This window comes from Ictidomys tridecemlineatus, chromosome 6 (genome assembly GCF_052094955.1).
Source record: "Ictidomys tridecemlineatus isolate mIctTri1 chromosome 6, mIctTri1.hap1, whole genome shotgun sequence".
Taxonomy (NCBI): Eukaryota; Metazoa; Chordata; class Mammalia; order Rodentia; family Sciuridae; genus Ictidomys; species Ictidomys tridecemlineatus.
The window spans coordinates 18,009,758-18,037,395 of record NC_135482.1 but is presented as its reverse complement, the minus strand read 5'-3'; the positions used below and the strand labels follow the sequence as shown (position 1 = coordinate 18,037,395).

At 41.7% G+C, this 27,638-nt stretch overlaps 1 protein-coding gene across 4 annotated transcripts in view; it reads left to right on the top strand.

The window, feature by feature from the left end:
- The window catches only part of Dram1 (DNA damage regulated autophagy modulator 1), a 57,687-nt gene extending 30,954 nt beyond the window's left edge, over positions 1-26,733 (top strand). Inside the window, exons 6-8 of one of the 4 annotated variants that reach the window (XR_005731286.2) lie at positions 2,264-2,356; positions 4,150-4,349; positions 25,508-26,733. Coding sequence is in view for 1 of the 4 variants with exons in the window: in XM_005322359.3 (XP_005322416.1) it covers positions 2,264-2,356; positions 4,150-4,194 (138 nt within the window). In the remaining 3 variants the exon portion in view is untranslated. The other 3 variants (XR_013440363.1, XR_005731285.2, XM_005322359.3) reach the window with 3 other exon arrangements.
- Positions 26,734-27,638: the final 905 nt, after the last annotated feature.

The window sequence follows — 27,638 nt, the reverse complement described above, 5'->3', positions numbered from 1 at the left end:
GGATAGCAGGGTCACAGGAAGGGCTCCCCAAGACAGAGGATACTAGCTCTCCACGGAGGTTGCTGAGACCCGGGAAGGACTGAAGATGGTGGTAAGGAAGAGAATAATCCAGACAAGAATTCAAAAAACACTTCCTTTGAATATGACAGGAAAATGTCCAGATTATCCAAGAGGTTAGACCTAGAAAAAAGCAACTTTTTTTTTTTTTTTTCCTGCATGGGGGGGAAATAAGTTCCTATCCAAAGGGGCTTAGGCTCCTCTTTCCACTGGGGGATCTCCTCCTGACAAGAAACCAAACAGCAGAGCAGGCCCAGGTGTACTTTACTATTAGGCCACTGGGGGGCGACCTTCCACCACAAGTCAAGGGCTCCACAAAGCATATCCCCAGGTCTCTGAAAAATCTGTCACCTTCCATTTCCTATCTAAAAGAGTGAAAAGTACCTGATTTTCTATTCCGTCTATAAATTTCTGTGCCACTTTGGTGTTTCCTTCTGTTTCCAGTATCAGTGGCTGCAAAATCAGAAAACAAACAACAACGTGAACCTCTTTACATTAATTACCTGAAAAGAATAATCATTTTAGGCACTGCCCTAGATTTCTGTATAGTATTTTAGAGCTTTCACTGCATACCTATGTGCATGGGCTTACTCGGTAGGGAGGGTGAGAAATATGTCCCTGTTTCATCCCACCGAGCGAGGAGTTCAGAGCTTGGCCTGTGTTCACATTTGGATGAAGCCACTCCACGGAACTTGTATTAATATGATGCTGGAGACATCCCCCATACCCTCTGCCATTGTGTCTCTGTTTGTTTTTTCTTTTCAAAGTCAAGATTTTAATATGTTTTCCTTCACGTCAATGTCCTCTCCCACCCCTTTTTACGCCTCCTTTTAATAAGCCGTCTTCATTGTCCAGGGATGATATGGGATGGGACATGTCCCCTGTTGCTGGCACCAAAAAGAGGAAGCCTCTGTTCTCCACTCCTAATGCAGGCTGGCCAAGTTCTCCCCAGCGTGCCCTGGAATGAGAACAATGGATGGATGTGTCCCTGGAGACTGCCAAAAGTGATGTCTGCTCGAGTTTGATAAATCTGTTAAATCTTTATGGGATGAAAACAGGGTCAAGGAAAAGAGCTGTCACCATGGAACTGACTAGCAACCCAGCACACGTTTTTACTCACACATGTAACCTATAGCAGAGCAGAAAGCGAAGTAGGAAAAACAATTAACCTTATTTGAAATCAGAGGGGGTAAACTAAGAGTCTGCAGGCCTAGTTTGGCATGTGAGCTAAAGTTAAAATGCAGACATTCGTTTTTTCCTTACTTAGATGGAATTTTAAAATGCTTTGAAATGAGTTTCCAGCATAAGAAAAAAAAAAAAAACCAGGAGATCACATACACATGTGCACATATACATGCATGCACACAAATAGGCTTTTTTTTTTTTTAAAAACTTCTTTCAAAGAAGCACTGGGGTATTATTTTCCCATTTTGTGAATGTGGAATTGAGTTGATGAGGCATGGGCCCCTCTTTCTCTCTTTCACCTAACAACCATCAGTTTCATTTATTTTTATTAATTTCCTGGCCTCCATAAGCAACTGAGCTTGGAAACCCCCATGAAAGCCACTTTGATTCTTGGCTCCCATTCTTCTCCTTGTCTTGGAGAAGATATGCAGGTGTCCTGGGGAAGTCTCATTACTAGCATTTGCTTTGCAGCTTTATTTACCTTTTGACATAAGCAGAACTGACTGCTGAATGAGCAATTTCTCCAGTTACAGGGAAACTTAAAACCCAGTGGGGGCTTTATGTTTTGTCTTGTCTAGATGCACACAGTCATTCTTTGGAATAACCACAGGAGCGCAGACTAGATGCTTGTTAAACGTGCCCTTCAGCTACAGGATTCCCAACTGCGGGAGACCAAGGCATGCCTTAAATGGAAAGTTCTTTCTTCTGTTGAGTCTAAATTTCCTTCCCAGTCTTAACTGTTTTGTGGTCCATATTTTGCCTTTTGAAGTTATGCAGACTGTCTTAAAACCGGAGTGTGTGAGAGCCAGAGAGAATATTCAGGATCATTCCATTCCTGTTCTTATTGGGCCAGTCCCTAAAGTTTATCTATTGTGGTCTTGCTTATATTGTTTCCTCAAGGTTCTGGTTTAGGCTTTCTGGACAGCTTCTCGCACCTCTGGTCTGTCTCATTATTATTTCAGGTTGTATGCTAAGTGGGTATTTTTTAGGCTAAATTCTCTTTCTTTATTATTGCTATTAGGATTATGTGTACCATGTAGTGAGCGCAATCTGTGAATGGACCGTGGCCTTTGGTTTTATTTTCTACTTCCTAACATTCATCCAAGATTTTCAGGTAGGTATTTATCAGTTCAGATGTTACAAATTGCTGACAATTGGGGATTAGTAAAAAAATTTAGAAAAAAATTATTGAATTTAAAAAGAACAGTTTGTTTTTATTCTTTTTTTTTAAAGAGAGAGAGAGAGAGAAAGAGAGAGAGAGAGAGAGAGAGAGAATTTTAATATTTATTTTTTAGTTTTCGGCGGTCACAACATCTTTGTTTGTATGTGGTGCTGAGGATCGAACCTGGGCCGCACGCATGCCAGACGAGCGCGCTACTGCTTGAGTCACATCCCCAGCCCTGTTTTTATTCTTGATGTGTTTGAAAAATACATATTGTGCAACTTAGTTTACTTATTCCCAAAGGGAAACATTTTTCTATATTTAATATGTATAATAATTATGCATAATTAATAAATATAATAATTAATTCACATATTTTACTATTATACATAATGGCGAGATTTGCTGTTACATATTTGTACATGCACATAATATAACAATGTAAGTGGGTCAATATTGTTCCCCAGTATTTTCCCTTTCCCTTCCCTCCTCCTTCCCTGATCCCTTTCCTCTACTTTACTGGTCTCCTTTCAATTCTCTCAAGATTCCCCCTAGTACCTTTCTTTTCCTTTTCTCTCTCTCTAGCTTCCACATAATAGAAAACACATATGATCCTTGACTTGAGTTTGACTTAGTTTACTTAACATAATATTCTCAAGTTCATCCATTTTCCTGCAACTATGTACTTTCATTCTTCTTTATGGCTAAATAAAACTCCATTGTGTATATATACAACCTTTTCATTCATCCATTGATGGACACCTAGGCTGGTTCTATAGTTTGGTTATTGTGAATTGTGCTGCTAATAAACATAGGTATACAGGAATCCCTATAGCATGCTGACTTTTAATTCTTGAGGATAAATAACAAGGAGTGGTATATTTGGGTCATATGGTGGTTCCCTGCTTAGTCTTTTGTAGCACCTCCATACTGATTTCCATAGTAGTTGTACTAATTTACAATCCCACCAACAGTGTGAAAGGGTTCCTTTTACTCCACATCCTCTCCAGCAATTATTATTGTTTGATGGCTGCCATTTGGACTAGTGTGAGGTAAAATCTCAGTGGAGTTTTGATTTGCATTTCCCTAATTGCTAATGATGTTGAACATTTTTTCATATATTTGTTGGTCATTTGTATTTATTCTTTTGAGAAGTGTCTGTTTAGCTCATTTGCCTATTTATTTACTAATGGGGGTTTTACTGGTGTTAAGTTTTTTGAATTATTTATATATTCTGGATATTAGTCATCTATCAGAAGAGTAGCTAGAAATTTTTTTTTCTACCATTCTGTAAGTTCTCTCTCCAAAGAGAAGCATCCCTATAGCTCACTCAATCAATGAAATTTTCCTATGCCTTCTTCTACTTGAGATATGCTTCAAGCCATGTACCCTGATTGTTTTAGAGGATTCACTCGTTCCAAAAACCAGAAAATATGTCTTTTTAAAAAGGAAAAGTGTGTTGTTCAAAAATGTTCTCAAGGCAGAGAGAAGGTTGGGACCTTAGCAGACTTGGCTGTAGTGAAAGTCTTACATTTTGAAACAAGTGAATTATTAGTTAAAAGAATACAGAAAGCCAAGAAAAATTCTATAATGCCCAAATCAAACATAGCACAAACCATAGTGAGGTCATCACTCAGGTGGGGTAACGCTGCTGGAAGTTTCATAGTTAGCCCTGGAATTGTTCAATTTCTTTGAAATCTTTTTTCTTTTCTTCTTTTTCTTTTTCTTCTTCTTCTTTTTAATAGAGTGTTACCTTAAGGATATCCACAGAAATCAATGGTGATGTTTGAAGAAAAGAGGATTCTGTCTCAGTGAATGTCACAGATGGTTTCTAGAAGTGGCACAGAGATGGACAGGTTTTGATGCCGCCCCGATTGGGATGCATTTGCGGTACATCCAGGACTTGAATTTCACCAAGATTCCTATAGTTGTACTATTTACAAAGGTATGTTTTCCTAGAGAATGTAGAGCATTTATAACATTGTAGCAATATTTTTATACTTTTCTAAGTAGACACTTTTTTATATAAACTCTTATACAGAAAAGATTAGGTGTTACAGAAAATGGAGAGCTCCTATTTTGTACATATTCTGTTGCTTGTTGTCTTTGTGTGCAAGTGTTCTATAGAAATACACTAAATGAGGAATTGAAGTTTAGTACATTTATTAAAAAGCAAAATCCGTGGATATTCATTTTAAAATTTCATTTTTAGAGAATTAACTATATACATCTGTTATCTCAGGAGCATTTATAAAATTCAACTGAAAATAATGATCATATGCCCAAATTTCAAATATTCAGTTAATAAATTAACACTAAGATACTCTGGGTTTTAGATGAAATATGAAAAATTCTTCTATGGGGAGGCCTTACTACTATTCACTGTGGCATTAGCGGAATACAGAAGTGACCTGGGTTTTGAAATTCTGCCTTTTTAGTTTCTCCCTGTCCACAAGGCTGCAACTGTCCCCTGCTGCTGATTGGCAGTCACTAGTAGTGGGAATTCCCACGGGATGGGTTCAGCGAGGCAGATTAGAAATTGTACAACTCTCCTTTACTATAAAGGTGTAACCTCAATAACAGTCTGATTTAGAAGCTGAAACTCACATCTTTCAAATTCATTTATGCCTGTAAACACCAAAGAGAATTCAGGTCCAAGAGAGAGAGACAGGGAGAAAGGAGAGGGGTCAGTTGAAAGATCTGGGCATTGGAGGTGCTGTTTATTTTCTCCTCCTTTTAATGTATGTGCTCAGATGTTCCACAACACTATAGAAAATATAAGTCAGGCCCTTGGGGTTAAGCAGGACCTATAGACTCTGCCTTTTTACCCAAATCACCAATGGCAACTGAAAAGCAAGTTCTTCTAGAGAAAGAAGCAGCTCTAGGAATGTTGACAAGAAGGTATTCCCTCTTTCAAAGACCCTCAGACTACAACCTTGGGTATGGCCAAGTGGGAGCAGACCTTGAGGGTTCATAACAAGGGCTTAGTAGCCCATCTGGACAGCCTTGGAGAGGGCATCTCGGGAGTGGGGAGCCCATTGCGGCTCCCTATTAACTCTGCTACGCAGTCTTCCACCTCTGCCATGACCACCTGCCACTCCCCCAAGTGCTCTGGGATGGGAAGCTGATAACCACTTCTGGGTCACTTAACTTGTTGTAATGCTGTGGATCCTTATTGTAACACTGGAACTAAAGAGTGACATTGGTTCTGAAGAGGAAAAGGAGCCCACGTGCTTCTTCCGTGGACCCTACGGTAGAGTGAACCCATGGAGTGTCTCTCTGGGAAGCAGACTCTTGTTATCAGCACTTGTCAAAGATGCACTGTCATTCTACATCTCCGTCTCTTTGCACAATTAGATTGAGCGCTCCTTGAGGGCAGAGAATGTGCTTTAATCTTTACCTTTGTAACCCCAGCATTCAACACAGTACCTCCTGGAACACCGTAGGTGCTTCTTAAACAGTTATTTACTGAATGTGCATGCATGAATGACTGAATGAGCAAATGAAGGAATGACTCAGGGTATTTGAGGTGCTGCATAATGGGATTTATTGATTCAAGTTTACTAGTTACTTTAATGTAAACCAATTGTATCACCCCGTCGATGTTGACTGTTTTGCTTTGTGTACTGTCAACATTTCAGTTGTTTGGGCTCCATGATTCTATGACAACTCTCTTCTGGACAGTTACCACAGAAATTGTTACATGGGCTAGACCAAACGCTACACCTGTCTGGGCAAACTGAGAAGGCCCAAAATCACTACAGATAATCACATTCTGCTGATTCCGTGCAACCTCTAAAGCTGGTTTTATTCATATTTTGGTATTATGTTTTAACTTTTATGAACTCACCTTTCCTTGTCCCTCATGACTTAAAAAGAAAATAAAATGAAATATTTCTTTATTTTAGTAATTTGTGTCCCTGTTTAATTATAAAATGTCACCTGGTACTACTATGATGCATATTTATCTGGGAGATGATTCCACACCCTCTTGGACTACACAAAGGTATGGCTTAAACCTTGTGTTTTCTTAATTCATGTAGCTTTGCATGTAGTCACTGTTGGTTTATCTTTGTAGAGATTCTCAAACAGTCTCAGGAGATCATATCAGTCAAGACTCTTAGAGCTGAAGACATCAGAAATCTAGCCTTGTGAAGGAAAAATGGGTATCTACTAACCTGGGAAGCTGGGAAGTTCAAGAGTACAGCTGGCATCAGGGATAGGGGGATCAAGAAGTGTTCCCAGGATTCCATCTCCCTCCTCCCTCAGTGCTTTTCTCTCTATGGACATGTTTTTTAGGTAGCTCCCCCTCTCCCTGGGAGGGAGAAGGCTTCTAGAACCTTGGGGCCTCCAACCTATCCAGTAGAAACCAAGGAATTCCAAGTGGTTCCAACAAAAAAACCAGAATTGAGACTCATTGTTCCTGATTGGCTGGCTTGAGTCACATGCCCAGGGGAGAGTGGTATTCTGATTGGTCAGAATTAAGTCACATGTCCTCTGAAGAGGGCTGATTGGTCAGTGAAAGTGGTTTCTCAGGTGTGGGAAAAGGACCTTGGAAATACAAAAAGCAGCATATTTCACTGAGGAATCTAGGTCTCCCTGGACCCCCACAACCCATCCTAACTTGCTTTAGTAAATCAAAGTATACATGCTAATAACGTTTTCAGAACCAAAAAGAAAAAAAAAAAGTAAATAAGCAATTGAGGTAACACAGATGCCTTCTGTTAATTTCTAAGTCATGTTTATATTCTTCAAGGCTCCTGTGTTCGTTCTTAACCTCTGTGAGGTTGAACAGGCAGTTAATTATCACATTTTTCAGATGAGGAAACTATCACAAAGAGAGGTTCAGTGACCTGCAAGTGCTTCTATAGCCAGATGGCAAGAGATTCAGTCTGGAAGTCTGTTTTCCTGATTCCTCATCAAGTCCCCCAGTGACACCCCCCCACACACCCTACCCCCCTCGCCTTTATTTAACACTAACACAGAGGATTCCACAGAAATTGCAAATTGCATCTCATAAACCAAATTAAGCACATCAACGTTGTGCTGTGTTTGGGTTTCCTAACGTCTCTAACATGTGGCATTGTCCCATGTTCCCATTTTTTTACTCAGCTGGAGACATACTGGTCTGTTGTTTGGGCCTGGAATGAGGAAAAGGGGAGTGGGAGGAGATAAGTGGTCTCCCCTTCTCTCCCACTCCCTGCGTCTGGCAAGCTGGGAAGCCCAGCCGTCTCCCCACTCACATACTCTTGGTCTGGCTCTGAATGCCCCGCATTCTCAAGTCCAGAATGTCATGCATCTGTGTCGTGTCTGTTGCACAAGAGAGCAACCACAGCCTCAAATCCTGGAGGAAAAGCTTCTGGCTCTGCTTGGTCACCCCCAGCAGATTCATTTTCTAAAGTGAAGAGCGGCCGGATCCCTAACTCACATTGGGGGTGGCAGCGACCTCCAAAGTCGATGCCTGGAAAATGCTGAGGGAGATGGCAACTAATGTGCTGGGTGGTTGAAGCCAGGGTGCCACGAGGTGCCAGGAAAGCCTGTTGGTTGGGCAGCCTGTCACAGAAAGCAGGGCTCTGTGCTGTACCATCCCCAAAGCCAGTTCCACCTCTTATTTTTCAGTTGTGTGAGTAGATAGCCTCTAATTCCAAAAAACCTGAGTTGGATGACTAAGGATTCTCCCGATATGAAAATACTATAACAGTCTCCATTGTTACAGTTTAGCTATGAGGTGTCCCCAAAAAGCTCATGTGTGAGACCATGCAAGAATGTTCAGGGGTGAAGTGATTGGATTGTGAGAGGTGTAACCTAATGAGTGAATGAATATACTAAAATGGATTAACTGAGAAGTGACCCTAGGTGGGTAGGGTGTGGCTGAAGGAAGTAGGCCACTGGGGTAGGGATGCCTTTGAGGTTTAGATTTCCGCCTCTACTGAATACAGCACTCTTTCTGTCTGCTTTCTGGTTATCATGTCCTAAGCAGCTTCCCTCCACCCCACTCTTCCACCATGATGTTCTGCCTTACCTGGGCCCAGAGCTATGGAGTGGGTGGACATGGACTGAACCTCTGAATCATGAGCCAAAATAAACTTTTCCTTCTCTACATTATTCTTGTCAGGGCTCTTGGTCACAGCAATGCAAAAGCTGACTAACACACCATGTGGGATGGAAAGATAATTTCTAGATAAGTGGGATTCAGCTGCCCCATTTACAAATCCTTACTTTGTGAATCTTTTGTTCTAATTTAATATTTTTTGAGTGAATATCATATGATTCCAAAATCAAAGCATCACGCAAACAGACTGTGAAAAGCCATCTTGTTTTCCTTTACTCACATTTACTCAGTTCATTCTCCTTGCAGATATTCTCTTGTTTATCTGATTTTTATGAAAAGACAAGCAAAACCAGGCTGGGGCTATAGCTCAGTTGGTAGAGTGTGCTTGTCTTGCATGCACAAGGCCCTGGGTTTGATTTCCAGCACCAAAAAAAAAGAAAAAAGAAAAAAAAAAAAAGAAAAGAAAAAAAAAGAAAAAAGCAAAAACAGACATTTCTAAGTATTTTCCTTCTAATTTTTATGCCAAGGGTAGCATACTATACAAACAGTTTGAGGCCTCCTTTTCTGTCTTAGCAATGAATCTCAGAGATGTTTCCTTTATCCACACCTACAGACTGTGCTAGTTAGCTTTGCGTTACTGTGACCAGATACCTGAGAAGTATCTGAGAAGAACCGATAGAGGAGGACAGTTTATTTTGGCTTGTGGTTTCAGAGGTTCAGTTCATGGTCATCTGGTTTTTTTGTTTGTTTGTTTGTTTTAATATTCTTTTAGTTGTAGATTGTCACAGTACCTTTATTTACTTTTTTTTTTTTTTAATGTGGTGCTGGAAATTGAACCCAATGTCTCTCACTCACGCCAGGCAAGCACTCTATTACTGAGCCACAACTCCAGCCCCATGCTCAACTGTTTTCATTGCTCTGGATCAAGATGAGGAGGAGTATCATGGCTGAACTCTTGGAGGCCAGGAAGGAGAGGAGAAGAGGGGGAAGGAGAGAGGGAGAGGAAGAGGCAGGGAGAGGGAAAGAGAAAGACAGGACGGGGCTGCAGGGATGATAAACCCTTGCAGGGGACACCCCCCGCCCCCGCAGTGAGCCACCTCCTCCAGCCATGCCCTGTCTACAGTTACCAGTTGGTAGAGTAATCCTTTCCGATTATTAATCCATCTAATGGATTGATCCACTGACCAGGTCACAGCTCTTGTAATTATCTCACCTCTGAACATGCCTGCACTAATACAGGAGTTTTGGGGGGGCCTCATAATCTAACTATAATGAAACTTCTTTGTTTTTTTTCCAGTGGGTTTGCTTTGTTTTATCCCTGTATCTTATTCCAACATGCAACTATCCTATCCTTTCTTTATCAAGGCAATTGTAAATAAATGACCTTGTGTGCACATCCTTTCATACACGTGCAAGAGGAAGTCTCTGGGAGGAAGTTCCACGAGTGGGGACAAATGAGAACTTCATCTATAATTGCACAAATACTGTCATCTTGCCTTTAGAAATATTTCCAACACGTGCGCACACTTCCTTCTAAAGGAGGATGCTGAATGTAAGTTCTCCTTTCTGGGGTGACTAAGTTGTCACTCAGAGCAGCCAGGACTGTAGACCATGCACAGAGGCGGAGTCTGTGGTAACTGGGGTGGGACAGGGGCCTCCTAACTTGGTCACCAACCTTCTGTAGACGCTTCCTTTGTTTGTGACTCCTTTTATTTAAACCCCTATGGCAGGGAATTCAGGTCTTTCCTCCCCTCCCCTTTCTGCTGACAGCAGGACTGTCCTGCCTTCTGCCTCCTCCCCTCTGCTCCTGCCTGGTCAAGGGTGTCTCCAGCTTGCTTAAGACTTTTCATTGTGATCTGGCACTTCTGTTCCTGCATCTTCTAATCTTTTTTTCTACTTATTTCCACCACCACCACCTTTTTGTCATTCATGTGTGTGTTTATGCAGATATATGCATATTTTTTGCACATAGGTAAGAAGACTCAGAACAGGGATTTCAGTTTATAGGTAAAGAATGAATTATGCTTCCAGCACTTTAATTGGTTAATGTGAGAAAATAGCCTGGGGGGGGTGAAGATCAGGAAGTTTCTGACCAGAATATCTTAAAATATATATATGTGTGTGTGTGTGTGTATGTGTGTGTGTGTATTTTTTTAATTGTCAGTGGACCTTCATGTGGTGCTGAGAATGGAACCCAGTGCCTCACACATGCTAGGTAAGCACTCTACCACTGAGCTACAACCACAGTCCCAGAATATCTTTTGATTAATTTTTAATCACAGATAATAAAAACAAAATCTGAATAATTTCTCTTAAATGATTGACATGATATGGCAAAGCTGAATGGAAAAATACTGCACACGTCCAGCTGCAGTGGGGCAATTAGAGAGATGGATTTATAAGAATGGCCCCATGGCAGTCTTTGTTCCCTTAGCCAGCACCTTCACAAACCAAAAGGTGTATGTGGAATAAGATTTGCTAGTGTAGCTCTTTTAAAAAATTATATTATTAGCACATAATAATTGTACAGATCAATGGGATTCATTGTGATATTTCCACACACGCATACAACCTGTGATGATCATATATGCATTCACTCTTCTTCTACCCTCTTCCCCCCAACACCCCACCCTGTTTCCACACTCAGCCTTTTCATGGTGCCTAACAGTCTCTTTTACTTTCAGCTTATCCTTTTTTTTTTTTTTAAGTTTCCACATACGAAAGAAAACATGCAATATTTGTCTTTCTTTCTGGTTTGTTTCACTCACATAACATGTTCTGGTTCCATCTGTTTTCCTGCAAATGACCTAATTTCATTCTTTTTTATGGCTGAATAATACTCCGTTGTGTATCTATACCATTGTCTTTCTCCATTCATCAAAAGAGGAGGGAAAGGAAAAAAGATAAAGGAAGAACAAGGTATGAGTTATTGGAGATGAGAAACACGACTGTGGTTTGTGTTCCCACTTTCCCTTTTTGACTGCTACTTCTCTTAACATATTTTCCTAATCTTTTGAGAGAATTGTGCTTTGTAGATATCAACAATCAATTCCAACCTTTCCAGTCCCCTCTAGCAAGGGACTGGTGGCAGAACACTGGGGGGAATCCCCAGGCCTTGTGATCCTTCCTGACCCAGCTTGGCATGGTGCAGAATGAGCCATGGAGTGGGGAGTGCCAGCAATGCAGTGGGCATGAAGAGAGCAAGAGAGTGGGCATGAAGAGAGCAAGAAACTCCAGCTTCCAGAGATGTAAAGTCTGACTTGAAAATCACCAGCTTTACTTTTGCCTCAATGCATCTTTTATATAATTTTTGAAAAAAAAATAGTCTTACTTGAGATCACCTATAGAAAGGTGTTCAAGGACTTAGGTGCCATGAGAATTGACTGAGCATCTACCATATTGCAGACTGTGAGAGTGGGATTTCCTCATAATCAGCTCCACTTTATTATTGGGGAAATTAAGGGGTTGTGAGGGACTGGATGGAGCTCAGCGGCAAGACACTGGCCTTCATTCGCCAAGCCCTTGGTTCAGCCCCATGTCCAAAACAGAAAAGACAAAAAAAAAAAAAAAAAGTAATGAGGTTAATGAGGTTGTCAACAGAGGCCAAGTGACAGGGTTAGGATGAAACCCGAGGTTGCGACTCCTTCCGTCAACCTTTTCCCCACTGACAAGTGGGTTATCAACCATTATCCTGAGTATGAATTTCTTCAGCATTTCTAGGTCATATAAGGCCCTGAGGAATGAAATCCCACTGGAGAGGGGGAGAGAAGGTGGTATTTTCGGGGTTATTAGGGCTCTGGAGGTTGTGGTTTCTGAGGACTTTCCAGAAGTATCTTTGCTCTTGGTTGGTGCAGAGAAATGGAAGTTATCTTCTGCTTGGAAAGAAACGTCTTTTCTGGATTTTTTTTTTTTTTTTTTTTTTTTTTTTTTTTTGTGGTGCTACTGGGGATGGAACCGGGGCAAGCACTCTACCTCTGATCTACATCGATAGTGTTGTTCTGGACTTCTTCAGGGAGAAGTCATGGCAGGCACAGGGGAAAGACCATTTAGGCTGCCATCAGGCTGGCGAGAAATCCTGAGAATTCACTTCCAAAACATTTTAAACTTTTAAAAATTGTAGCAAAACACATAAACATGAAGTTTCTCATCTTAGTTGTTTGAAGTGTTGTACACTTCAGTAGCATTAAGTAAATTTATAATGTTGCACAACCATTACCAATATCCACCCTGGTAACTCTCTTCAGCTTGTAAAACTGAAACTCTGTATCCTTTAAATAATAATTCTCCATTCTTCTCTCCTCCCCCCAGCCCCTGGCAACCATCATTCTACCTCCTGTCTATGATGTGGCTTATTCTAATTACCTGTAGGAGGAACCCTACAGAATTTGTCTTTTTTGATTGGCTTATTTTACTTAGCATAATGTGCTCCAGGTTCATCCATGATGTAGTATATAACAGGATTCCTTCCTTTTTAAGGCTAAATAGTAGTCCATTGCACAAATGTATCTCACTCTGCTTATCCGTTCATCTGTTGATGGATACTTTAGTTATTTCCACATTTCAACTATTGTGCACAATGTTGCTACGAACAAAGTACATAAGTATCTCTTGGAGACCCTGCTTTCAATTCTTTGGGGCATATACCCAGAAGCAGAATTGTGTGTGTGTGTGTGTGTGTGTGTGTGTGTGTGAGTGTGTGTGTAGCATACTATTCTCTACAATGGCTGTGCCATTTTACATTCCCACCAACACAAGTTTTCAGTTTTTCCATGTGCTAACTATCGTTTGATTTTTTTTTTCCTATCTTTTTTGGTAGCCATCTTAATAGGTATGAGATGGTATCTCATTTTAGTTTTTATTTGCATTTTCTCTAATGACTAGTGATATAGAGCATTTTCTTCTTGTGTGAATTAGTTATGTATATATATATATTTCTCCCCCCCCCCTTTGGGAGAAATCTATTCAAGTCCTTTGCCTATTTTTGGATTGGGTCACTTGTTCTCAGCATTCACTTTTGTCGGACCTATAGATTTGACATCAGACCTCCAGCATTTCATATCATCTCTTATCCCAAAGTAGTGGTAGGACTTGAGGTTCCAGCTCTCTTACTCTCACTTTCTCACTAGGCTAATATTAGAACAAATGTCAGGAAAGTCTAAAAGACAAATTTCACCTTCATTCACAATCCTGCTGTCAGGGTCAGCCCACAGAGTGCATTCCAGATACCACCCAAGACATCTGATTTAGGGCGAAGAGTGATGTCTTCAGAATTGGCCAGCGCTTTGACAGCTGCTAACATGACCTGTAACACGTATTAAAATGAAGACTGAGCTTAGTTCAGTCTTTCATTTCTTCTCAATACTTAAAAAGCCCCAGTTTTGTTTCAAAGTTCCCTCAAAAGTCTCTGGTGGGTGAATTTATTCTGCTGTTGACCGCATTTGGAACTCTTAACTAAGAGCCACCTTGAAAACTGAAACTGGGAAAAATCCCAGGTCTCGGGCCAAGAGAAAAGAAGCAAAGGTATTTCCTGAGGCTTATTAAATAATTATCCAGCTGTTGACATGTTGTGGGGGAGGGGGGCTGGAGGTATTGTGGATAATGAATAAATGAGTAAGGATCTTGGGTCATGAGACTTGGAAATGGCATGGAACATTTTGGTGTCCCCTGAATTAAGACTGTCAAACCAGAGGATATATTTTACTGACTCAACCAGGATGTGGTGTGACCCATCATACTGAGTGTCTAAATGAACGTGGACAACTGAATCCAATTCATCGTGAAGATACTCAAAAGTCACCAATTGTTTGGAGCGATCACAGCAGTGACCTGAATGGAAGAAAATGGGAAATGACAAACAAATCCAAGAATTAATTGCTCTTTTTGACATCCCACCTGCAGTTGGTCTGAAGAGCCTCAAAGGCCCCTTTCCTAATGGAATAAGTCATTTGGGGACTAATTCAATTGCAAGCTTCAGGGAGGGAGGGTGTCTCGTGGGGTGATGCTTCCATCAGGATTCCAAACTTCAGCCATTTGTTTGCCTCCAATACAATTCCTTGCCATTTTATGTACTGCAATTTACTGAGCACTCTGCAATAACATCTTAAATATTTTTATTTCAAGAGACGCTTCTAGTGTTTTATCTCCTGAGCATGGTTGGAAGTATTACCATCCATTGGGTCATTCAGGACAAATATTTGAGAAGCCTTCTAGATTTCTCTTGCTGCTTCCTCCAGCCCCCCCATGATCTACTAACTCAATCTCCTGTGCATAGAGTGAACAGATAATTATCATCCAAAGAAGGGTTATTCCTGGGATAAACCATCTGAAGCAAATGGGGATTTATGATCAACCTACTCATCTGATCTTCAGTCATTTTCCTTCTCTCTGTTGCCATCATTACTGTCTTAGTTCAGGCCTTCATAATTATTTACTTAGACCAGTGCAGTATCTTGCTACTGTTATTTCCTTGACTTCAGCTCTGGTCCTTTCCAACATGTCTTGCATACAGTACACACACACACACACACACACACACACACACACACACCCCTGATATTATCACCTTCTTACTTAAAATCCCCCAGTACCTGCCCATGACTTCATGATAAATGCCAGGTTCCTTAGTATCAAAGATCTGGTTCCTTTTTATCCTTCCAGACTGTGAGCTCATTTGTATATTCATTCATTCAGCATTTATTGAGTGTTACTCTGGGCCAGCCAGTTTTTGAGTCTAGGAATATAATGACAAATAAGACAGGATTTTGCCCGCAAGATATTTCACTGGGGGTGGTGAAGCAGCCAAGGAAACCTGGCAGTAAAATGTGTCATGGCGAAGCACTGCATTCTGTGACCTCACTACAAGGTGTGGCCTGGGGACCAGCCCTATCACCTAGGAGCTTGGTAGAAATGCAGTCTTAGGGCTCTGAACCAGGTTTACTAAATCTGCATGTGCATTTTCCCAAGATGTCTGGGAGATTGGATTGAATGTTTTTCAAGCCCTGGTCTGTGAGACCCCAAAGCACTTGATTCAGCTCCCTGGGATGGTCATGCCTGGCAGGAGACTCAAAGGAGACAGTTGGGTAAATGAAGGTGAAGTGGGAAAAGGCACAGCTCATGGAGGGATTAGCAAGTGCTAGGCACAAAGACAAAAAGAATTTGCTTTTTTTGAGGGGGTGGTTATAAGCTATTCCATATTGTGGGTACATAGGTTACAGGTAGTGGCTTTACCTACCTCACAGATACCATCAGTATCAAATTCAGCACCTCCACATCCTCTTGATCCTATCTTGAAACATATAGTGATTGAGAATAAGTACTTTGCCCAGTGCAGTGGGTCACACCTATAATCCTAGCTACTCAAGAGGCTGAGGAAGAAGGATCACAAGTTCAAGGCCAGCTTGGACAACTCAGCAAGACCCTGTGTCAAAATGAAAATAGAGGCTGGGGTTGTGGCTCAGTGGTAGAGCACTTGCCTAGCATGTAAGAGACCTGGGTTCTATCCTTAGCACCATATAAAGATAAATAAAGGTATTGTGTCCATCTACAACTAAAAAATGAAGAAGGAGGAGGAGGAAAAATAAGAAATGGCTGGGAATATATCTCAATGGTGGAGCACTGGGCCCTGGATTCAATCCCCATTACCAAAAAACAAACAAACAAACAAAAACTTTGTTTCATAGTGACAAAGAGTAGAAGAGAGATTACCAGGGATGGGGAGGAAGGGGACATGGAGAATTATTGTTTAATGGGAAACATTTTCTGTTTTAGATTATGCAAAAGTTCTGAAGCTGGGTGCGGTGATCATGCCTGTAACCCCAGTGGCTTGGGAGGCTGAGGCAGGAGGATCATAGGTTCAAAGCTAGCCTCAGCAAAAAGCAAAGAACTAAGCAACTCAGTGAGACCCTGTCAAGAAAATACAAAATAGTTCTGGGAATGGGGCTCAGTGGTCGAGTGCCCCCGAGTTCAATCCCTGGTACCAACAACAACAACAAAAAAGGTCTGGAAGCAGTGATTTCTCCACACATTTTGAGTGCTACCGAACACTTAAAAATGGTTAAAGTGGTGAATGTTATATAATTTTACCATAATGAAAAAGAAGAAGAAGCATTTTGGAATGAAAAGAGACCTGATTTCCAATTCCAACTCTAGCCCTTCCTTACTCTAATCCCCTTGTTGAAGCCTCAGTGTCTTATCTGTAAAATGGGACCATTGGTGGCACCTGCCTCACAGATTTGTCCTGTAGACTCATTGGAGCATTGCTGGAAAGCACTTGGAAATGAATGATCCTTCTGCCCATTAAAGCTGGAAAAGCCCTGTCTTAGCACAAGGCCTGGCACAGCCAGAGTCCTGCACTGCAGTTACGTCATTGCCCCTTCCACTGCTCTTTGACTCCTCTCCCCCAGCTTCCTCCCTCTGCAGCACTGGTTTTCAACCCCCTGTTTCCCATTAGTCATGTGTAGAGCTTTGTGAAACTCCATTGCTGAGCCGGGCAGGCGCGGTGACCCAAGCCTGTAATCCCAGCGGTTCTGGAGGCCGAGACAGGAGGATTGTGAGTTCAAAGCCAGCCAGCAACTTAGCGAGGTCCAAAGCAACTTAGTGAGACTCTGTCTGTAAATAAAATATAAAAGGCCTGGGGTTGTGGCCCAGTGGTTAAGTGCCCCTGGGTTCAATCCCTGGTACCAAAACCAAACTAACAAAAACATTGCCTGGAAAAATCAAATCAGAATTTCAGGAAATGGCCCAGGTGATTCCACTCAGGAATAAAAAAACGCTGTAGGTTAGCAGTGGCTCACAAACTTGAGGGTGCGCCAGAATCACCTGGACGGCTTATTAGACCTCAGGTCCTGGGCCCCACCCCAGAATTTCTAGTTGAGAAATAGCTCCCTGCTCTTTCCTTTTGTTTGTGGTCTGTGTTGCTCTACCTGCTTCCTAGAAAACTCTTGCAGATCCATTACTGAAGTTTTTCTCAAAGACATTGGCCAATGCCTTCAACAGTTTGAGCCTATTCTGGCTGCCCACACAGCTGACCACACCTCAACACTCTGCTCTACACTCAGAGCCAACTTCCTTTTGGCTTTTCCTCATTTCCACTTGGAAGTAGGGATTCCCATGATCATTTTTTGCATCCCCCTGTTTATCCCTTAAAAAGAGCAGGCAGGGGTGTGAGACAGACAGGGGTTTATATCTTGTACTTGAGCAGTTTACTCAAACTCTGAGCCTCATCTCCCTGGTGAGTCATGGGTGAGGGTAATAGCTCTTCTATGAATCATATACCCCCCATAGAACACCCCACCACTCACTTCATAATGTTTCACTTTTAAGAACATGGTAAAATTGTGACCTCAAAGAGAACCCAGGGGTGGCTGAACTAGGCCATGGGATGCAGAGGGTAGAGCTGGGAATACCAAAGCATGAAGGAATAAAGTCATGGTTTTACCAAGAGGCAAGGAGATGATCCCAAGGACTTTGCAGGAGGCCTGGGCAGACAAGGAGGTGACATATGGGATCTGGCAATAGGAACTGCCAACAGATTCCCTGAACCTATGTAAAAATGTGCCTTTAGGGGCTGGTCCAGGCACAGGGAGGGTGTTATTCATGGTACTGGGACGGGCTGTGGAATGTCCCCAGAGGAAACCCACAGGGGACTTCAACCCTGACAGTTGGAATTCAGTCACTCTGGCAAGACATAAAGTGATAAAGGGACCTGTTACCGTTATTATAGTCATGTGCAAAACATGTCTGTGGGGTGTCACAAGCAGCTCTCGTTACAAGATAACGTCTCTGTTGATGTGATTCAACAGGACGGCTCACATGTTGAAATTGGAGACTCCTGCGGTGAAATCCCCCCTCAGCAGGCCGTACCAGATGTTGCTTGTGAGGCTCCCCAAGCCCAGAAAGATGAGTTAATCCTTGAAGGAAATGGTCTTGAACTTGCCTCAAACTCAGCGGCTTTGACCCAACAGCCCATGGCAATTAAAAACAAGGCTATCAGAAGAGTTGTGGGTGGCAGTCCTGTCTCTGAGAAAGGGACAGGCCACTGGCTGGCGGCTGCCTTCCAGAACGCCTCCAGAGGCAGAGGCCGCACTTGGTGTGATGTTGTGAAAATACAGTGCTTTAGACACATGTAGTCATAAACAAAACTTCCTCATCCTCCAAAGACCCAGCAAAAACACTGCCTTCTCCAAGATACTTCTCCTGAGTGCTCCGGATTCCACTGAACTCACTCACCTGGAACTTTCTCCTACCCTCATACCACAGCACACAACTTGCCCCTTGATTATTCTCTAAGTGTAGAGTTTTCTTTCTCCTGTTATATGATAAGTTACTGAAGGTACTAAACTAAGTATATTTCTTTGTATCTCCAAATGCCCAGCCAGCCCTGTAAGAGGCACATGATTTAAAGAGAACATCATGTTCCTATTGGCATCCCTAAAATCTAGTACAGTACCTGGTATGTCAGCAGACATTCAGTAAGTGAATACGTGTTTAAATGAATGGAATTGTTGGTTGAGTGCTAACTGAATTGGCATTTTAAAAATAAATAAGAGAAGAATGTAACGGGCATCTGTTCCACTGTTTGCCCAGCACATCATCCCTCTTCTTTCAAAAGTTTTCTCCCTGGGTTCCATCTTTGTGGCCCCCCACAGAAACTGCCATGTTGTCTCATTACTCTCTAGAGTTGACCTGGTTCATACTGCTTCAGTGAGTTATTTTCTGGGACTTTTTTGGCTTGGAACTAGATGGAACATTTAGTCTCTTTTTGTTAGGGACAAAAATTATATAGGTATACTAGTAAACTTTAGAGCTTTTGGCCCCCAGGTCTTTCTCCACGGAGAAAGCTGATCTCTAGCTAGAGCAAAGAATTAAGCAAATGAGGAGTGAGTGGAATCACAGAGACAAGAAGAGTAAGAGAGAACTGTGACAGTAGTGTTTGGATTCCTGGTTCCAGTTGTTCCCAAGCCTCAGTCACATTTCTGTCTTTAGATTTCATGGCCATCATATTATCCCTTATAATACCCACCTCCTTTGGATGAAATGAGTTTAAATTAGGTCTCTGTCACTTGTAACCACACATGTCCTGACTAACAACAGAAGTGTTAGTGGGAGACATTCAATAAAAAGGAGTAGATGAATAATATCTCATTATACCAAGTTATGAAGTTTTTGCAAACAGGAAATTTTGCAAAACCTCCCATCCTTATTTGTGGTTTTAATAAGTACCTCTTTGATATTCCTCCCAGAGCTAGTGTAGTACTGGATGTAGAAGAGACACATAGTATGCCTGGACATTCCAGTTTCTGGTAGGTCGATTCTTCATTTTCCATCTTCAGCTATTTTTTTTTTTCCTGCATGTGTGTTTGTAGGGAAGCTCAGATGCTTGGGGCTGCAGTACCATCTGTGCATGATGGGAAACTCATAAGCACTTTCTAAAGTGCACAAAGGGTAATGGGCTTTGAAGAGCAGCCATGGACTTAATGCCAAAGGATCGTCCTTGTGAGCAAGGGCTATGGGAAAAAGCCTTTGAATAGCTCCATGGTAGAGAATATGGGTACTAGAGATGGAATGGTGTCCACATTGTCTGACTCTGAAATCCAGGCACATAGCCCAGCGCACATGAGGGAGCTAATGGGGATAGTGGGATAGTTTATTTGATGTTGGGTGGCCGGCTCAGCATCTCTGGTTACCATATTTATAGAGCTGCTCAATTTAGTGCCACCCAAATAGGACTTGTTGGTTTTATCCTTAGTGCTCCTCTCACAGAATACTTCCCTTCCTTATTTCAGTGTTTTCCATTCATAAGCTACCATCGTCCAGGGCCAGCTTATCCCATCTCCTCCAGAAATAATGGTCCTGTATAATTATTTCATCATTCATCCTAGGATTGGCAAATATAAGCCACATAACTGCATATCAATATTCCAGATTCCCTTGACCAACGTCATAATCGGTACTAGGGCTCTTTCTCTCTGTAGCTGGCAAAAAAAACCTTGGGATTCTTCTTACCATAAGAATTTAAGTGACACTTGAGGCAGCTACTGAAGGCTAGCTGGAGTTTGCAAGTGGATGTGAAACCTGGATGCTTCTCGTTCATTCCCTTTCATTGTTATTTGAAGTTTCTGAGTGTGCTGTCTTTTTTCACCAGCTGAATTATTAAGTTCTTGGGAGCAGGAAATAAGCTTCAATAATCACAACAACAACAGTAATAGCTGAGGCCAATATTTACTGAGTACTTCTATGTGTTGGCACAGTGCTAACCATTTTATGTGCATTATTGTATATTGTCTTTTTCAATCCTCAACCCAATCCTATCATGGGTGCATTATTATCCCCGTTTTTTTTAGACAGAATTATAAGCAACTTGTCCAAATACACACAACCAGAATATGGCAGACCCAGCACTTGATCCATAGAACTTGGCTCTTATCTGATGTGGTACCATCACCACCTCACCTTCCTTAGTATGTGTGCACAGTAGGTGCTAAATAAGTATTTGTTCAACAGAGACTTTTTATAAATTAATGAAGTTTTTAGAAGAGTCAGAGAGAAATGGAACTGAAAATATCAGAAATAAATTCTCCTCATAGTTGGAATGTTCTCTTTAAAAGGGGTCTACTTGACTTTCCTAACGTCCTTGGCTGCATGCAATGCCCTGCCCCATTCGAACGTAAACATTCTTTGTGGGTACAGGAGTACTAAAGGTCAACTTTAACAGGGGCATCCTCACAAAGAAGTTGCTGGGAGTTGCCTGCAGGGACCTTACTATCCCCGAGTCACTGAGACTCGGTTTCCAAATTTGTATAACGATTCATTTAGACTCAGCACATCCCAAGTGTGTCCTTTTGAATATTGGCCCTATGAGAAATACATATAAAAAGTGGTTCTGTTGTCAAGTGTGATTGAGAAATCGCATTTCCTCTTGGAAGCTACACAGTCCAAATTAAATGCTCTGAGAAGCCTGGAAGAAAAGGCTCTCCATTAATAAACATTTAATGTTTATCAATGCCTATTTAACCCAGCATTTCCTGACCCTTTTTGGGGGTTATAGCCATAACTAATGCCACACTTGGTAAAAATAAAATAAAATAAAATAAATTGGCTAAATATTTTCTAAGGACCCTTCCTAACATTCTATATGTATAGGAAATAGCAATGTAACTTTACCATGAATTGCAGGGAATCAAATGTAGAATCACAATTTTGAATTGTTGAGATTTATTAAAGAGTTTAAGAGGGAATCAAGTATAGCAGTTTATGGAGCATGGTTAGTTTCCTGAAAAGGACGATAGGGGGCGCTAGCGAACCGCATATATGGCCATCTCCTCCACAAAATGGCAAGAAAAGGCAAACACAAGTTGTAGCAGCCAGAGAGACTTGAGCAATTCTTTTCCAGCTGAATGGAAAGCTACTGAGAACAAACTCCTTTTCTTTTGGGGTTTGTTTCTATCTCCTTTGACCAAAAAAAAAAAAAAAAAAAAGGGATAGAATCCGATTAGGGAACATCTTTTTGCCCTTTACCTTTGAAAACAGAAAATCACATAAAACAACTGTTCTCAGCTGTTTGTCCTCACTTTGGGGCAGCTACATTCAACAGGGGAAGTCCTATGGAGCCTATTAGTTAAAAAGGGAATTCTTTCCTTTGTCAGTTCTCACTTTAAAGATACAGATGAGGAAAACAACAAACTTCTTTAGGATCCAAGTTTTTTTTTTTTTTTTTTTTTTTTTTAATTTGAATGTTTTTGTCTCGACTTAGACTCTTTTTAGTGATGTGGGAGGATATGAGAAGCTTGGGGACAGAACTTACATACCTTCTCAGTTTCCCGTGGAGTAGACCGGCAGTCAGGCCTTCCCACCCAGGAGAAGCCTGAGGATTTATGGGGTGGCTTGCTCTGAGGTGATACTGTCAGCCGCTACAGCTCGGGCAGGTTACATTTTCCCCTGCATCCTCCCTTGTCATGACTGCCTCTGCCTCTGCCTGCCAATCCTGCCCCTGCCCAGAGCCCCACTGAGGAAAGAAGACTTTACACAGACTTTTATAATCATTTCCTCAAAAGGAAGTGTAAACAAGACTCAGGAGTGTGGCTCACGGAAACCAACAGGAGATAGTGGAATTTACGCCTGGAGGAGCTCTGTACCTCACTGGCTCAGAGACACTTTGGCTCTGGAGGATCTGTGGCATTTACCTGATTTTATGCTCTCATTGAATGCATGTGAGAATCAGGGTCCCCAAGTGAGCAGGGGTAGCACCTGTCTGGTGCCTGATTTTTTCTGCCCAATTGTCCCCAAAGTTGTGCCTTTGAATTGCCCCATTATGGACTCTGTCCCAAGCCCCTAGGTGGTTTCAGTGTAGCTCATCTATACAGGCATCAAGAGGCATAAGCAATAGCCACATCCCACCTTGAGTCTACCCTCCTGGAGCATCTTGTTTCTGACAATGAAGACGGTGGAGAAGATGGAATGGGATGGGGCATTATTGAACCAGCAGACAAAGCCCAGTTGCTGTGCCTGATTTCTGATGTCTCTACCACTCTTCTCAGAGTAATGCTGGGAAGAGCTTAGAAGCTAGAAATGAAAGTTTAAACTCTTGGAAGGTTTCTAGTACTTTTGAATTCCAGGAAGTGCTGAATCATAGAGTCACAGAAAAGGAAAAGCTTCATAAGAAGATTATGAAATGCATATTAGAGATATTTTACTTCAACCTCAGTCTCTCTAAGTGGTAGATACACTGTGATTTCCTTTTTATAGATGAGGACACTGAGCAGAGTGGATAAGGATATTAGCCCAAATCGTTGCATTAGTAAGCTGAGATTTGAACTCAGCACTACTCTGAATGAAGAAAATATTGCTGAGAATTACTATATCCTTTCTTTTTGTTCTCATTCCTGTTTCCTAAATCCATAGTCTCTACCTGAAGTACCATCGGTGCATGGTGGGAAACTCAAAAGCACTTTCTAAAGTGCACAAAGGGTGAAACATCTGCCTCCCTGATTCTTTCTTCACGTTTTCGTGGATAGTAACAGTCTACAGCCTCCTATGTGTCTGCCCTTCACAACTATTAGAGAGAGCAAGTTCATCCTAGCATCGAACTCAAATCCCCCAGATGCTCTGGTAGCCGCTGCTGGCCCTGCCCTCAGGAAACATGGAAAATGGCAGCAATATTCCCAGTGAGCAGCAGCTTCCCAGTCTTAGTTCCAAACTGCTTCTGTTAAAAGAATTGCCAATTCAAAACACATGCACTGTCCGCCAGCCCGGCCCCACCCCAGATGCTCCACTCTTCTTTGGGTCCCTTGCAGGGTGAGCCTGAGTGTCACAATCAAGCCCCACTATCTAGATTGCAATCAAAATGGACTCGGACTTTTCTTCCACCCCAATTCCTGAGCAGAGCCCTAGTTGGATCTCCTTTTATCAAGCATATTCTAGGGTTAACATTTTACTGAATCAAATAAAGGCTTTTGTGTGTGTGTGTGTGTATGTGTGTGTGTGTGTGTGTGTGTGTGTGTGTGTGTGTGTGTGTGTATCTGAGCTCTGTCAGGGATGAAGAAACAAAATTCTTACATGGGGATATGGACTATGATTCTTTACTATGAGAAAAATCCAGCCCTTTACAAAAAGGTTTTCATAAAACAAAAAAACATGATAAAGGTATGCAGGGCATAACAGTACAAAAAAATTGCATTTAAAATAAAGTGAAGATTTGTAGAAAATGAAAGAGCAAAAGACCTATATTTGAATACCACCACAGCTCCTTAGCAGCTGTGTGATCTTTGGCAAGTTGCTTAAACTCTCTGAGCTTTGATTATCTTCTCCATGAAATGCAAATAATTATAATTAACTCATCAGAGTGATGGAAAGATTCTTCCAATGTGCCACATACATGTTCCACTTATTTATTTATTGGGTCAGGAGATTGAACCCAAGGCCTTGTAAATATTAAGCATGTGTTCTATCACTGAGCTACACCCAAGTTTTAAAGATATTAATATCAGCACCATTTATATTCCTTAGTACTAAAAAGCCTACGTTTGATTTGAGAGAAGAATACCCTTTGATTTGTTCCATTTGGGAACATCTTGATTCTTTATATATTTCATAGCTGATTTTAATAATCGTTCATATTTATTATTTACTATTATTTGTAATAGTTCATATTAACATGGTAAATAATAAATATGAACGATTATTAAAATCAGTTATGAAATATATAAAGTCTTTATATATTTTAAACTCTACATGTCTGAGCTCATTCCTAAGAATCCTAGAAGGTAGATGCTGTCTTTAGCTTCCTCACTTTACAATTGAAGGAAAGAAGTAAAACAAATTAACTAAATTACTAGCTTGTGAGCTAGTAAGTGAATGAACCCAGGCAGTTTAATTCCAGAATCCATGCTTCTGAACACTGTTATCACTTAGGATTCATTTTGTCTTTGAGTAATAGAACACAAAATAACAGTAGCTTAAACTTGATGGTTTTTCTTTTTTATACAAAAATGCAGAGGCCCATAATTGAAGAGCAGAGGCTCGATTCCACACAGGGCTCAGGGCTCCAGGCTCCTTCTCTGTTTCCCAACATTTGCAGCATTCAGAATAGACGAGTGATCACCTCTGTCCCTCCAGCAGCAAAATGAATAAAAATTTAAACGTTCCATTTTATAGCAGTAGACATTGAGGTTCAATTATTTGCCCAAGTTCCACCAAGAATAAGCATTAGGACCAAGATTCACACTTCGGCTCTTAAGTATTCTTATTCTCTTGTTTCTCTAATAAGGAAGAACTATTCCATATCAGTAGATTTACTGTAGCTCAAACAGAGTTTCTGTTTCCCTGGAAAAAACAGGGAAACAGAAAAAGTCTATTGTGTAGACACTGAATATAGCAGTTAACCTAAGACACAGATGTGAGTCCTGTCACTCGACACCAGTGTTATAGAAAAGTTCCACTCTGCTTCATAGACGATTTGCTCATATTGAAGTGCCAAGCTAGATTGGCGGAGAGGAACATATATTGACCTTGAATGTTTACTTTGCTCATGAGCACACATCTGCTTTTGTTCACAGGGATGAGGACAATCAGCGAGCTCTGGGGAGCAGGCGATCTGGATGGGGAATTCTCTCCCAGTCTGTGAAGTTTCAACATCCATCAGGCTGCCTGGCAGGTGGTGAGCTTAGACAGTGTGTGTCCTGCTGCACCCAGAGGCTTCTGGGTGCTTCTGCTCTTTCAAAAGACGTATTCCTTCTGCGTGGCTCAAGTGGAACCTTAAGATGAGATTGCGTGGTGGGGTAACTACATCAAAGACCTCCCTCCATCCCAGTGGGCCTGGAAGAGTAAGACAGCTCTAAAAACCCCTCTCTTCTCCAGGGACAAATTCAAAACAGGAGAGCTGAGCCCTTACTCTAGCTCCTGTCTCAGAGGCCCTGTTCCTCTGCCCACTTTTAAATCCACTGCCCCAGCTTGAGCGTGTGTGGGGAAGGGGAGGTGGCCCCACACTGGGAAGAGTTTCTGTTCCCTTCCTTTGTTGACGGTCCTTCATAGAAGACAGAATGCACACACAGATTGCAGGGGCACATGTGGCCTCCACATGAGTTTGGCATTCGCAGGCTTCGTGTGGTTTCTCACCAGTTCTACCAGTTCTTCATTCTTCTGAGATGCCGGCAACCTGGCAACTGCACCATCTGCCCACTCTGACACAGGGGCAGGTAGCACCAAGGAGGGCCACCACAAGCACTTTTCTGTCTCTCTCAGTAACGTTTCCTGAAAGAAGAGTGGGAGACAAACTATATGCTCATTGGGGTCATGCCACTATGACTGGGTATTTGCATCTGCCCACCAAGGGCTGAGAGCAGCTGTTGGATGATGGACTGACAGAAGCTGGACCCTCTGACATTGGAAGTGAAGCTTTTTCAAAGAAAAGTGTATGAAAAAAAAATAGTGCAAGTGGCAGGTGGGATTACAGAGGGTCTTGGTATTATGTTCAGGAAGTGTATTCCTAGTCTGACTTTATATTTTGATCTCAATGATTATATTGTGAAATTTTTCTTCAGGGCTAAGGACTGAACACAGGGCCTTGGGCACACTTGGCAAGCACTCTACCAACTGAGCTACACCCCCAGCTCATTTTTTTTTTTTTTTTTGGTAACAGACTTCTCACTTAAAATGGCTTTCTTCTGCAATATCTGCTCATTCCTTTGGTAAAAGCATTTTGGAATACACATAAGCACCCATTATCCCAGCCTCCTCCCTTCCCCTCCCCACCTCCTCAATGCCACACTTCAGTTTTCCCAAACCATAACTAACCCTGGCAAGTACAGGGAACTAGAGATCTGCGCCCCATCTTCCTAAAGTGGTTGGTGGAGGGTGATAATGGGCGACAAATGGTGACAGATTTGAGCAGAAAGGGGACCTGTTCCCACTCCAGTGTCTCTGAGGTAGACAGACCTCAATAAGGCGAGTCCAAGTGTGAGAACTGAACATTACCTCAAGGATGGGAAACAGGTGAAATTGTCCTAGAGCCTAGCTTGGAGAGAGATGGGGTGTGGCAAGAGCCCCCCACTTCCACACCACCTCTGCAGGAATCCAGGTCCCCACCAACTAAGGGAGGGAAAGGAAACTGGGTATTGGGCTTCCTGCCAATTTTGTTCTGTGGGGCACTCAAGTTGAATTTGATTTAATATAGAAAAGTAAATAAATATAACATAAACTTTGGATGTTGTATAAAATTCAAAAAAGTGCAAAAACTTCAACCTCAATTTTCAAAGAAATTAACTTTTAAATGAAAAACAATTCCCCATCAGCTTAGCAAAGTTTTTTTTTTTCTTTCCTTTCCTTTGCTTTTTTTTTTTTTTTTTTTTTTGGTGTTGTTTTTTGAGATAGGATCTAGCTAGGTTGCCCAGACTGGTCTCGAAATCTTGGGCTCAAATAATCCTCCCACCTCAGCCCTGTGAGTATCTGGGACTACAAGTATATGCCACTATGCCCAGCCAAAGATGTTTTTAAAAGTTCACACTCAAGGGGCTGGTGTTGTAGCTCAGTGGTAGAGTGCTTTCCCAGCACATGTGAGGCACTGGGTTTGATCCTCAGAACATAAAAATAAACAAACAAACAAATAAATAAATAAAGGCGTTATGTCCATCTACAACTAAAAAAATACTTTAAAAAAGTTTACACTCAATAATAGTGAATAAGGCTGCA